Raw genomic sequence first — 13365 nt, 5'->3', positions numbered from 1 at the left:
TCAGTCTTTGCTATCTCTCTGCAGGTTGGATTCTCAGTCTTTGCTCTCTCTCTGCAGTTTGGATGCTCAGTCTTTGCTCTCTCTCTCTGCAGTTTGGGCGCTCAGTCTTTGCTCTCTCTCTGCAGGTTGGATGCTCAGTCTTTGCTCTCTCTCTGCAGGTTGGATGCTCAGTCTTTGCTCTCTCTCTCTGCAGGTTGGATGCTCAGTCTTTGCTCTCTCTCTGCAGGTTGGGCGCTCAGTCTTTGCTCTCTCTGTGCAGGTTGGATGCTCAGTCTTTGCTCTCTCTCTGCAGTTTGGGCGCTCAGTCTTTGCTCTCTCTCTGCAGGTTGGATGCTCAGTCTTTGCTATCTCTCTGCAGGTTGGATGCTCAGTCTTTGCTCTCTCTCTCTGTAGGTTGGATGCTCAGTCTTTGCTCTCTCTCTCTGCAGGTTGGATGCTCAGTCTTTGCTCTCTCTCTGCAGGTTGGATGCTCAGTCTTTGCTCTCTCTCTCTGCAGGTTGGATGCTCAGTCTTTGCTCTCTCTCTGCAGTTTGGGCGCTCAGTCTTTGCTCTCTCTCTGCAGTTTGGGCGCTCAGTCTTTGCTATCTCTCTGCAGGTTGGATGCTCAGTCTTTGCTCTCTCTCTGCAGGTTGGATGCTCAGTCTTTGCTCTCTCTCTGCAGGTTGGATTCTCAGTCTTTGCTCTCTCTCTGCAGTTTGGGCGCTCAGTCTTTGCTCTCTCTCTGCAGGTTGGATGCTCAGTCTTTGCTCTCTCTCTGCAGTTTGGGCGCTCAGTCTTTGCTCTCTCTCTGCAGTTTGGGCGCTCAGTCTTTGCTCTCTCTCTCTCTGCAGGTTGGATGCTCAGTCTTTGCGCTCTCTCTCTGCAGGTTGGATGCTCAGTCTTTGCTATCTCTCTGCAGGTTGGATGCTCAGTCTTTGCTCTCTCTCTCTGTAGGTTGGATGCTCAGTCTTTGCTCTCTCTCTCTGCAGGTTGGATGTTCAGTCTTTGCTCTCTCTCTGCAGGTTGGATTCTCAGTCTTTGCACTCTCTGCAGTTTGGGCGCTCAGTCTTTGCTCTCTCTCTGCAGTTTGGGCGCTCAGTCTTTGCTCTCTCTCTGCAGGTTGGATTCTCAGTCTTTGCTCTCTGTCTGCAGGTTGGATGCTCAGTCTTTGCTCTCTCTCTGCAGGTTGGATGCTCAGTCTTTGCTCTCTCTCTGCAGTTTGGGCGCTCAGTCTTTGCTCTCTCTCTACAGGTTGTATGTTCAGTCTTTGCGCTCTCTCTCTGCAGGTTGGATGCTCAGTCTTTGCACTCTCTGCAGTTTGGGCGCTCAGTCTTTGCTCTCTCTCTGCAGTTTGGGCGCTCAGTCTTTGCTCTCTCTCTGCAGGTTGGATGCTCAGTCTTTGCTCTCTCTCTGCAGTTTGGATGCTCAGTCTTTGCTCTCTCTCTGCAGGTTGGATTCTCAGTCTTTGCTCTCTCTCTGCAGGTTGGATGCTCAGTCTTTGCTCTCTCTCTCTGCAGGTTGGATGCTCAGTCTTTGCTCTCTCTCTGCAGTTTGGACGCTCAGTCTTTGCTCTCTCTCTGCAGGTTGTATGTTCAGTCTTTGCGCTCTCTCTCTGCAGGTTGGATGCTCAGTCTTTGCACTCTCTGCAGTTTGGGCGCTCAGTCTTTGCTCTCTCTCTGCAGTTTGGGCGCTCAGTCTTTGCTCTCTCTCTGCAGGTTGGATGCACGCTGGTTACCCCATCATGTGTCATTTGCAATCAGTGTGTCACCTGACAGATTTGCAGCACATGCAGCGTGTCGGTCTGTGGGGTTTCATCCATGAGCTCGGACACAATGAGCAGAGGAAATGCTGGGAGTTCCCCCCACATACCACGGAGGCCACGTGTAACCTGTGGTCCGTGTATGTGCATGAAACGGTGCTGGGGATCCCACGTGATCAAGCTCACTCCGAACTGCAGCCAAAAAACAGGGATTTCCGAATCTTGCAATTCCTGCAAAATGGAGCCAACCTGCAGCAATGGCATGTGTGGACTGCACTGGAGACCTACCTACAGGTAAGGTAGAGAGTACTACCCACATTACCACCGTATCACAGAGTAACACCATGAGTAATAGTGACAGTAACAGTCACAGTGACACTGAGAGTGACACGTATTCATATATGGTATCATTGAGGGTAACACAGAGGACAATATTGTTTGTAATAGTTACTGTAACACAGGTAGAATTATGTATATTATTCTATAAACCAGGTTAATATGTTAATTGCTTCTGATGTGTCATGAATTGTGTTTTACGCTAACTGCACCTCTCCCATAATATTACATTTTCAAAAATAAACTCCAACTTCAGTATCTGTCTGTACATCTTGGGGATCACACGTGTAACTTTATAATGTGCACATGTGTTGCCAATGATCCTCCATGATATAAGTGCTATATATGTGTCCTAGTTACAGAATCCCTTGTTGTATGTAACTCTTGTCATATCTACTGTATGTCTCACTATTAGGATCCCTTGTGTTAACTGTAACATACAATATGTAACTACGCTATGAGTAATTGGATTCCTCTATCTTACGTGCAATATACAATATATAACCAGTCTGTTTGTGTTGTCCCAGTTACAAGATCCTATATTACATGGAATGTATGTTCCTTAGCATATATTTTTTAAACTCCTGATGTATGTGTATAACTCTGGTGTGGATGTTACACCTCCTGCGCAGTCGGAAGGCATTTAAGACCAAAGGGATAATGTAGCACAGTTTCCTGGGACTACTGATTTATTGGCCTCCTAACAATGTAAGTCCCCTTTCATATAATAATAATAATAATAATAATAATAATAGCATGTTTTTGTATAGCGCTGCTAGTTATACGTAGCGCTTTACAGAGACATTTTGCAGACACAGGTCCCTGCCCCGTGGAGCTTACAATCTATGTTTATGGTGCCTGAGGCACATGGAGATAAAGTGACTTGCCCAAGGTCACAAGGAGCCGACACCGGGAATTGAACCAGGCTCCCCTGCTTCAAACTCTCAGTGCCAGTCAGTGTCTTTTACTCACTGAGCCGCTCCCCTCCATGTGTGGGCAGTGTTAGCAGTAGACTATACTGGGGATGTTATATTGTTCATTGTACATGTTCAATAAAGTTTATGGCTAGCCTGTGATTGGCTTACTAGCCACACCCCAGGGAAGGAGGTGTTCTTCCCTATAGAGTAGAGTAAGGGTTAGTGAGGGTTGAGTCTGGGATAGCCATCAGAGAGTGAGGATCTTCTGGAAGAGATGCCAGAGTGTTCAGACACTGAAGAGAGTTCTTATGCTAGAGAAGTGACTGAGGCCTAGTCTCCAGGGGATAGGATACCGTTGATATGTGATCCAGTGCATGTACCTCATTACTAAATAAACCTCAGTCATATCAACAACTGGTGTAGTCCTTGGAGCATGACTAGTGATAAAAGAAGAAGTTTCCATGAGGTGCATCCTGAAGCCTCAGGATCCTCTTGGACTGGAGGCGCTGACCACTAAAGAACCACCGTGAGCCTGTCCTGGTGTCCTCCCCATACCATCATTTATTTTTATTTATTTAGTTATAAAATATTTTACCAGGAAGTAATACATTGAGAGTTACCTCTCGTTTTCAAGTATGTCCTGGGCACAGAGTAAAACAAATTATACATGGTTACAAGTACAGTTACATAAATGAGCAGGGTACACATTATATACAAGACATTGCGTGCACAGTTACAGATAATATATATTATGGGCGTATGAAACAGTTACAGACCAGATTAAAGTGTGAGACAGCCTTAGATTTGATGGAGATCTCCTGCCTCCTGTTTATCAACCAGGTATGATACAGCAGCGACAGAACGCACTGGTAGCAGCACATTTCCCAGAGAGGGGAGAAAAGAGGACTACATATGACAACAGATACTTTTTCATATATCTGTAACGGTATTTCTGGCCCGGCCTGACCCACCCAATCTCACATTGGCCCCTGTGGTCTAACCGGACCCCATTACAGTGTAGATATGCCTGATGGTGCACCTGTTGGCTACAGGACTCCTGAGTCTCCCGCATGATGGTGTGTGGGGAGGACCCGTCCAGACAGGCAGCTGAGGTAGTGTGCTGAGTCTCACCTAGTTCCAGTGCAGCGCCTCCACCTCACCAGGGTCCCTGCGTCCGCATGGGGATGATCCTGACGAGGAACTCCTCGGTGGTGCAACCTCCTGTGTAATCATTGGACTCTCACACACAGGGGTTTCTCTGATCAGCTCCATCTTTATTGTCACGGTGGGCATAGCTGCCCTCCACAATGGGGTATATTTAGCCGATCATCTCGCCCGTGCTCCCCTTTGATAGGTATGTCACCTAAATCAGGGATTCACTATTCCCGCAGGAATCACTGCCCTGTGCCAGGTCCCTGGACACAGTCTCCCATGGAGTTACTATAACATAACTAACACTCTAGCAGAACTTCTTCCTCAACTCAGACTTCAGGTAGAACTTCCAGCAACTCACTTTTAGACACAGTGCTGTGCCTTATGTAACTTCTGAGGCTGACACACCTCTGACATCACTAACCATGGAGTCAGAGCATGTGACCAGTCCCATCCATACACAGGGCACCCCACCAGGGTGTGAGGGAAAACCTCCATGATTACTGCTGGCATGCCCACACTTACCAGGCCTTGCTGCCAGCAGGAGAGATGACTGTAGGCATTTTACATGACCGCTACATTCTCCCCCTGGTGAATCCCATCGTCCTCGCTGGGACCTAAATTTGTATACCTCTTTCCAGGAAGCACTGTAACGGAAAACATAATTAACATCACACAAATTTCCTCATAATGCAGTACACATGAATACAGTCATCCGCCAAGCCCGCCCCGACCAGCAGCCACAGACCCGCGTGATGCACAGTACCACCTAAAAATAGTGATAGGGGTCTGGTTTCTTTACTTCTCTACCCCCCATATCCAGAACTGTTACTGAGAAATGCCTGGGTAATCCCCTCTCTGGTCTATACGTTACTCTGTGTTTATAGATATTTCTCCCAATGGCCCATATGCGGATTAAATGTTCTATCCGTTCCTCGGCCTTCTTTCCTATCACGGAACTCCCTCTCCCCACTAGGTGCATTTCTATGGCCTCCCTAAGCCACCTATCCCGGTTGTCCTCTATCTCATCCATGAGAGGCTCAGGGACATACGGGTACTCCAACCCGTTATACCGAGCCATTATGGTTCTCTCGGCCCTACTAATTCTAGTCAGGTCAGCCTTACCTGCCCTCCCAGGCAACACCCATGATAGGGGCTCATCAGGATCCACGGGGTCTGATAGTATGCTAGGACCCATAGGCTCTATTTCCCTATTCTCAATCTGCAGCCATCGCTCCTGCAGCTCTCTGTCCCTCTGTTCTGGGGTAAACTCTCCCACAGCCCACCAATAGTCCACTACATCCTCTCTCCGGATGAGGAACCAAGTGCGGTCCATCCAGGCCGAGTACCCTTCAAATAATGGGGCCCACCAACGGTTCTCCCGGAATCTGTTTAACCTCCCTGACTCCCTATCATCGTCCATGGAAAATACCCCTGATGACCGCTCAGATCGCGGTACAGACCACCTAGACGACCCCGAGGCCTTTACTACGGGTTGGGGTGCTGTAGTTGCCACTCCCAATTCTCCCCCTCCCCTTGAATCGCCCTCCGTAGCGCCACTGTGCTGCCTTTCCCCAGTCCGTCTTCCCTCTCTCCCTTGTGAATTGTCCACGTACTCCAGGCTAGGCGGTGAACCCGGTGACCGTGGGATGGGGGTAGGGGTGTTTACTATGGCGGGGGTTTGGGCATAGGGGCACGGAACGGGACCCCACGGGGTTACGACCCGCTCCTGGCTGTCCGTAGACTGGTCCAAGGATGATGTCTCACCCTCCTCAGTCCTGAGATCGTCTCTCCAATTTCTGGGCCTTGTAAGTGATCGGGGACCTTCCCCCGATCGCCGAAGCGTCGCTGCTTTTTCTTCATGGGTTCCGTCATCGCCACCGGAAGTGACGTCCTCCCCGGAACCGGAAACGTCACCATCTTGCGTGGGACCCCCATGCGGGATCTCTTCCTCTATGACGACATCCGGTTGCTCCACCGTCGTTGCCGGAAGTGATGCCGTCCCTCCACGTGCGCTTTGGGCCTGGCGCGGCCCCTCCAGCGCTTCGCTGTCCGCTGTAACCAGGTAAGTAATAGGGCTGCTTGGCTTACCCGTCCGCAGGGGTATAGGCGTCTCTCTCCCGTCTCCTAGATCAGGTCCTGGGATGGTGGGACTTCGTCTGTCGGCTCGCCGATCTGCGGGGGACGCCCTGTTCTCAAGGCCACCACTCACCCCACGGGGTGTCGCCCTTCCGGTCTGCCTTTTCAGCTCCGCTTTTACCACCGCCAGCTCACGGAGATCCTCGTCTGAGTAATCCCCTTTTCCTGACTTAGGGGTCTCCGGGCGGGGTGACAGTCTCTTTTCCCCGATTGCGGGGGTTGATTCAGCCGCCTCGATCGCCACTGACCCAGCCGACTTGACCGGCTCCAGTCCCTTGTCTCCTGGACTCGCGCGGTTGATCCATAGAGCGCCCGGGGACTCGGCGGAGCGCCTTGCCATGTCCACCGGGGGGTCAGCAGGCTGAATTGGAATAAATGTGGGCATAGGCCACAGGTATAAAGTCCCGCAATGAGGGCAACGTGCCGCCGTGTTGACCGTGCCTCCGGGCAGCCCACATTGTAGGCAGAGCCCGACCACCGTCTCGGTGTTGGCCACCCTCACTACTAGCAACCTGCCGGGTACTGAGTAGGGCTGGGTGGAGACCATCGTGCCCACAGTGGAGGAGCAGGCTATTCTTTGTACAGGAGCCACTTCCTGTACAGGTCTCTCCTTCTCAGTGGTTCCTCGCAACTGACTGGTGGAAGTTGCTGGATCCGCCACTCCCTGCTTCGGCTCCTCCCTTCTCTGACAGAGCTGGAACCCGCCCCCAGGGGTTGCAATAATGGGCGGGTCCCACAGGGGAATATCATGCCCCTTAATTAAGGCCGCACCTCTCTCAGTCCTGGTAGGCGCGGTTAGCGTTTTCGCGCCAATTTCCCCACAAGGGTGGGGGTCTTTTCCCGCGGCCAGTTCCCGCCTTCTCCTTGCAGCCACCCTCTGTACAAGATAACCATCCTTTTTGCACGGCTCTTCCACGGCCGGAACTACTTTTTGTAGTGGCGCCGTCTGGATATCAGTCCCTGGGCCCAGTGGGTGCATCCCCACAGGCCATAGTTGAAAGTCACTCCCCCTGGTAGAAATCAGGGGAGGGTCCCATAGACTAAGCGGTTGACTCAGCACAGGGGCTGAGTGAGTCACTGTCCATGTAGGCGCAGCCATAGCTTTCGCGCCATGCCCCCCATCAGGGCGGGGCTCTGCTGTTCGCGCCATTCCCGGCCAGCTTTTTGCAAGTCCTGCACCAGCCACATTTTCTGTGACTGTCCCATGCGGTGTCCCTAGCAAGCGGGAACCGCCATTTTGGTTGATTTTTACGCCCAAAAAGTCCATTTGTTTGCTCTCCTCGCGGGGTTCTCCCCCAATTATTACAATTTCCTCACACTCTTCAAGGGTGGCCCCTCGCTGTCCCAGACAGGATAAAAACGGGGCAGCCACGGCCTTCGCTCCGCTCCAGAGCAGATTGGTCAATGATAACTCGGCGACAGTCTGCTCTTCAGTGGGTTGCACGCCACGGGTGCCCTCCCCATCAGCCTCTGTCCGCCATTTCATGTTCTCCGCCCCACGCGGATCCTCCACTCTCTCGTAACAGTTATCGTACATGGGGCTCCACTCTGCGGGGCAGCCTCCACACCAGTACAATAAAGATTAGCTTCAGATGCACCACCACATGTACCTTATCTAGGTGTGACCCAGTGTTGCACTACCTCAGGCTAGGCTCACTCTCTCAGTGTCTGCTGTGACTCCTTCCTCCCAGTCTGTGCTCCCTACGGTGAGTGTCTGGAATGGGCTAGGTACTCTGGCTCTGCCATGCAGTACTTGGGGCGTCTACCTCTCTTGGTCAGCCTAGCGCAGACCCTCTCCAGGATTCCTGACCAAGTTAACAGGCTATCCCTTCTGGCATCCTACCAACTAGCACTGCCTCAAGGTGACTCGGTCAGCTATAGCCCCGCTCCAAACCCCTCACTCCTTTCAGGCCCCTAGGTTGTCCCTGCGAACTGACAATATCCCGTCAGCCCCCTGACCACCCCTAGGTCCGTCCCTACGCAGCACAGAGTGGCAGCAGACTCTCTCCCTGTTTCCCAGTGTGCCTAGCTAGAGCCTGTCCTGTTGACAGATCTGATCTCAGCAGCTCGCCTCCAAATGTAACGGTATTTCTGGCCCGGCCTGACCCACCCAATCTCACATTGGCCCCTGTGGTCTAACCGGACCCCATTACAGTGTAGATATGCCTGATGGTGCACCTGTTGGCTACAGGACTCCTGAGTCTCCCGCATGATGGTGTGTGGGGAGGACCCGTCCAGACAGGCAGCTGAGGTAGTGTGCTGAGTCTCACCTAGTTCCAGTGCAGCGCCTCCACCTCACCAGGGTCCCTGCGTCCGCATGGGGATGATCCTGACGAGGAACTCCTCGGTGGTGCAACCTCCTGTGTAATCATTGGACTCTCACACACAGGGGTTTCTCTGATCAGCTCCATCTTTATTGTCACGGTGGGCATAGCTGCCCTCCACAATGGGGTATATTTAGCCGATCATCTCGCCCGTGCTCCCCTTTGATAGGTATGTCACCTAAATCAGGGATTCACTATTCCCGCAGGAATCACTGCCCTGTGCCAGGTCCCTGGACACAGTCTCCCATGGAGTTACTATAACATAACTAACACTCTAGCAGAACTTCTTCCTCAACTCAGACTTCAGGTAGAACTTCCAGCAACTAACTTTTAGACACAGTGCTGTGCCTTATGTAACTTCTGAGGCTGACACACCTCTGACATCACTAACCATGGAGTCAGAGCATGTGACCAGTCCCATCCATACACAGGGCACCCCACCAGGGTGTGAGGGAAAACCTCCATGATTACTGCTGGCATGCCCACACTTACCAGGCCTTGCTGCCAGCAGGAGAGATGACTGTAGGCATTTTACATGACCGCTACATATCTATACTTCTTTATTGATCCAGAGGAAGGCAAACAAAAATCCCCAATTTCATATCATCCAATGATATCTCATAAGGGGAAAAATAAATTAAATCTAACATTTATAATGTAACCTACAGTATGTCCTATGTGTTCATGTCTCAGTTGCAGGATTATATTCTACATGTAACATACAGCATGTAACCCATGTCCTATGTGTTCATGTCTCAGTTGCAGGATTATATTCTACATGTAACATACAGCATGTAACCCATGTCCTATGTGTTCATGTCTCAGTTGCAGGATTATATTCTACATGTAACATACAGCATGTAACCCATGTCCTATGTGTTTTTGTGACAGTTGCAGGATTATATTCTACATGTAACATACAGCATGTAACCCATGTCCTATGTGTTCATGTCTCAGTTGCAGGATTATATTCTACATGTAACATACAGCATGTAACCCATGTCCTATGTGTTCATGTCTCAGTTGCAGGATTATAATCTACATGTAACATACAGCATGTAACCCATGTCCTATGTGTTCATGTCTCAGTTGCAGGATTATATTCTACATGTAACATACAGCATGTAACCCATGTCCTATGTGCTTTTGTGACAGTTGCAGGATTATATTCTACATGTAACATACAGCATGTAACCCATGTCCTATGTGTTCATGTGACAGTTGCAGGATTATATTCTACATGTAACATACAGCATGTAACCCATGTCCTATGTGTTCATGTCTCAGTTGCAGGATTATATTCTACATGTAACATACAGCATGTAACCCATGTCCTATGTGTTTTTGTGACAGTTGCAGGATTATATTCTACATGTAACATACAGCATGTAACCCATGTCCTATGTGTTCATGTCTCAGTTGCAGGATTATATTCTACATGTAACATACAGCATGTAACCCATGTCCTATGTGTTCATGTCTCAGTTGCAGGATTATATTCTACATGTAACATACAGCATGTAACCCATGTCCTATGTGTTTTTGTGACAGTTGCAGGATTATATTCTACATGTAACATACAGCATGTAACCCATGTCCTATGTGTTCATGTCTCGGTTGCAGGATTATATTCTACATGTAACATACAGCATGTAACCCATGTCCTATGTGTTTTTGTGACAGTTGCAGGATTATATTCTACATGTAACATACAGCATGTAACCCATGTCCTATGTGTTCATGTCTCAGTTGCAGGATTATATTCTACATGTAACATACAGCATGTAACCCATGTCCTATGTGTTTTTGTGACAGTTGCAGGATTATATTCTACATGTAACATACAGCATGTAACCCATGTCCTATGTGTTTTTGTGACAGTTGCAGGATTATATTCTACATGTAACATACAGCATGTAACCCATGTCCTATGTGTTCATGTCTCAGTTGCAGGATTATATTCTACATGTAACATACAGCATGTAACCCATGTCCTATGTGTTCATGTCTCAGTTGCAGGATTATATTCTACATGTAACATACAGCATGTAACCCATGTCCTATGTGCTTTTGTGACAGTTGCAGGAGGGCTTCGGCTGGGACCCCCTCAAGCGTCTTTTCTCTGAGTACCAGACCATGTCGGACATAAAGGATGAGAACACGTACAAGATGAACCTTTGGGTGGAGAAGTTCTCTCAGGCTGTGCAGAGGAACCTAGCTCCATTCTTCCAGGCCTGGGGTTGGCCCATGCAGGGGGAGACCTGCAGTAAAGTGTCCACATTTCCTGAGTGGGAGGAGGATCCCATGAGGTCATATCTCAGAGCGATGACAGCATAAGAAAACCAAACCAAAATGCCAGAAATTACAATGAGTGGCAGCATTTGCACATTGTTCTGATGGCGGTTCTTGCATACTTAATGTCATTTTTAATGCGTTTTAATATACTGAGCATCCTTTGATTTCTATTGCAGGTTTAGCACATCTCACAAGCAGTGCAAGATATTTGCCACACTTTCCCGTTTGTGATAATTTGTTGCCAATGTTCCAAGCAGTTTGAGCAGCAAACTGTAACAATAGTCAATGCTACATTAGTAATATCAGGATAGATTGTAGCTGCTGAGTTACACTAGCTGAAAGATCGATAGAGACTGAAGGGCGGCCATTTCGTTAGGCACAAAAGAAGGATTTTTAGAGATTTATAACAGGAGCACCAAACGATTGCCAGCTTAGGTAAAAATGTAGGTTTTAAATTGCCACATGCTTAACAAACAAACAAGGGGGAAAAAAGAGAGAAAAAAGGGGGAAATTAGTATGGCTGCTTTAAAGTTCCTGTATGTCTTATTAAATAATGTTTCTGATGCTGCCGGTACAGAGGGTTACTGCCAGGTCTTACAGAATGCAAGTACAGTATTATGGGAATAGAAAGAGGCTCCACCGGTCTTCCAAAGACAAAGGTTCGCAAGCGGAAAGAAACGCTGATCTTTGTGCAATAACTGTATGATCTTTGGAAATCCAGTGGAGCCTTTTTCTATTCCTACGACACTGCTAGTTCCACATCCAGCGGGGCTACTGTTGCAGTGCACCCATGGCATTTTGTAACCTGGTATCGTGAGGGCACCTTTACTTGGAAAAGTATTATGGATAGGTATTCGATAGTATTTATTTATCCATACGTTATGACTCAATAAAGTTCCCAACAGCATCTTTTATGTCCGCCTATGCGCCCTATGCTCTGGAGTGCGGTGTTTCTCTGTTTGTGGAATTGTGACTTGGATAATCAGTGGGAAAGGGTGGTGACATCCTTTGGGTGCTTTCATTCATATGCCAGGGCTGTAACATTTTTCCTTCCAATCAAGGCGATTATGGGAGCATGTCAGCCTCTTCTATGTCATTATTACATAAATACATTGATACGTTTTCCTTCAGTTCCCTGTGACTTCTTTAAACTTAACAGCTTGCGTGTAGTGATTGATCTGTGTGGTTGATTGAAGTGCTGGTTGGTTAAAGTGTGTGCAGTTAGAACCAGAAGGAAAGGGAAGTACTGGGTATACTAGCAGGGGTGGCTGTTTTTGGGGAGTGTGCAGTGGGTTAATCTATTTTTACTGTGTGCTGTAATTTGAAGCCTGTAACTTTTTTTCCCCCTTTCTCCTGCCTGAGGCAGAGTGGATGTGGTTGGTTAATTGGCTGGCCTAACACACCTGCAGTGGGTGGGGTTAGTTAATTGATAACCTAACACACCTGGTGGGTGTCCCTATTTAAACAGAGGCTTCAAACGAATCCTGAGCTTGCGTGTACTGACTGATATGTGTGGTTGATTTCAAGTGCTGGTTGGTTAAAGTGTGTGCAGTTAGAACCAGAAGCAGTTTGAACAAGGAAGCGGTTAAACAAGGTATAGTTATTGAAGTACAGTTTACTGTTAGTACTTCTAAACTTCATAGTTGCTAGAATAAGCAGGATTGAAAATGCCACTCAATGCACATCTTGCCACATGTATGTGCACTTGGAGAAGCTGTTCCAAGGAGCATACCACTGTGAGACGTGTGAGCAGGTGGTCTCTTTAGAGTCAGAGATTGCTGATCTGAAAAGGCAACTTGCAATATTGAGGGACATTGGCAATCTTGAAAGGGAATTAGAGCTCACTGAGCAGGCCCTTGCTTCGACTAGTGATGCAGATGGTGGCGCTGTTAGTGAGGAGCAGGTAGGTAGCTTGGTTGCTGTTAGTGAGGAGCAGGTGGGTAGCTGGGTGACAGAAGGAGAAGCAGGGGCAATAGGGAGAGGCAGGTCGTTTCTGAGCTGACACATCCCAATAGATTTGCCATGTTGAGTGAAGATATTGGGAATGTTGGGGCAGAAATGGCAAGGCTGGGGGAGACTAATTCCTCTAGCAGCCAGGGGAATAGTTCCTCCAGCACAGTTGGGACTCAGGATGCTCAGATACAAAGAAAGATTGTGGTGGTAGGGGACTCCATTATTAGGAAGGTAGATAGGGCAATCTGTTGCCAGGACCGCATGAACCGAACAGTTTGTTGTCTCCCGGGTGCTCGGGTTCGGCACATTGCGGATCGGGTAGACAGATTGTTGGGGGGGGCTGGGATTGACCCGGCGGTCTTGGTACACGTTGGCACCAATGACAAAGTTAGAGAAAGATGGAGGGTCCTAAAAAATGATTACAGTGATCTAGGCCAAAAGCTTAAGGCAAGGACCTCCAAGGTAGTATTTTCTGAAATACTACCAGTGCCATGCGCTACCGCAGGGAGAC

At 48.8% G+C, this 13365-nt stretch overlaps 1 protein-coding gene across 4 annotated transcripts in view; it reads left to right on the top strand.

The window, feature by feature from the left end:
- The window catches only part of TCAF2 (TRPM8 channel associated factor 2), a 167746-nt gene extending 155720 nt beyond the window's left edge, over positions 1–12026 (top strand). For all 4 annotated transcript variants that reach the window (XM_075599220.1, XM_075599222.1, XM_075599221.1 and 1 more), the window contains 2 exons: positions 1695–2032; positions 10686–12026. In XM_075599220.1, coding sequence (XP_075455335.1) covers positions 1695–2032; positions 10686–10943 — 596 coding nt within the window. In that variant the 3' untranslated portion in view covers positions 10944–12026. The remainder of the gene's footprint in view (positions 1–1694; positions 2033–10685) is intronic.
- Positions 12027–13365: the final 1339 nt, after the last annotated feature.

The sequence above is a fragment of the Ascaphus truei genome, chromosome 5 (assembly GCF_040206685.1).
Source record: "Ascaphus truei isolate aAscTru1 chromosome 5, aAscTru1.hap1, whole genome shotgun sequence".
Lineage (NCBI taxonomy): Eukaryota > Metazoa > Chordata > Amphibia > Anura > Ascaphidae > Ascaphus > Ascaphus truei.
This window is presented reverse-complemented; position numbering and strand designations above follow the sequence as displayed.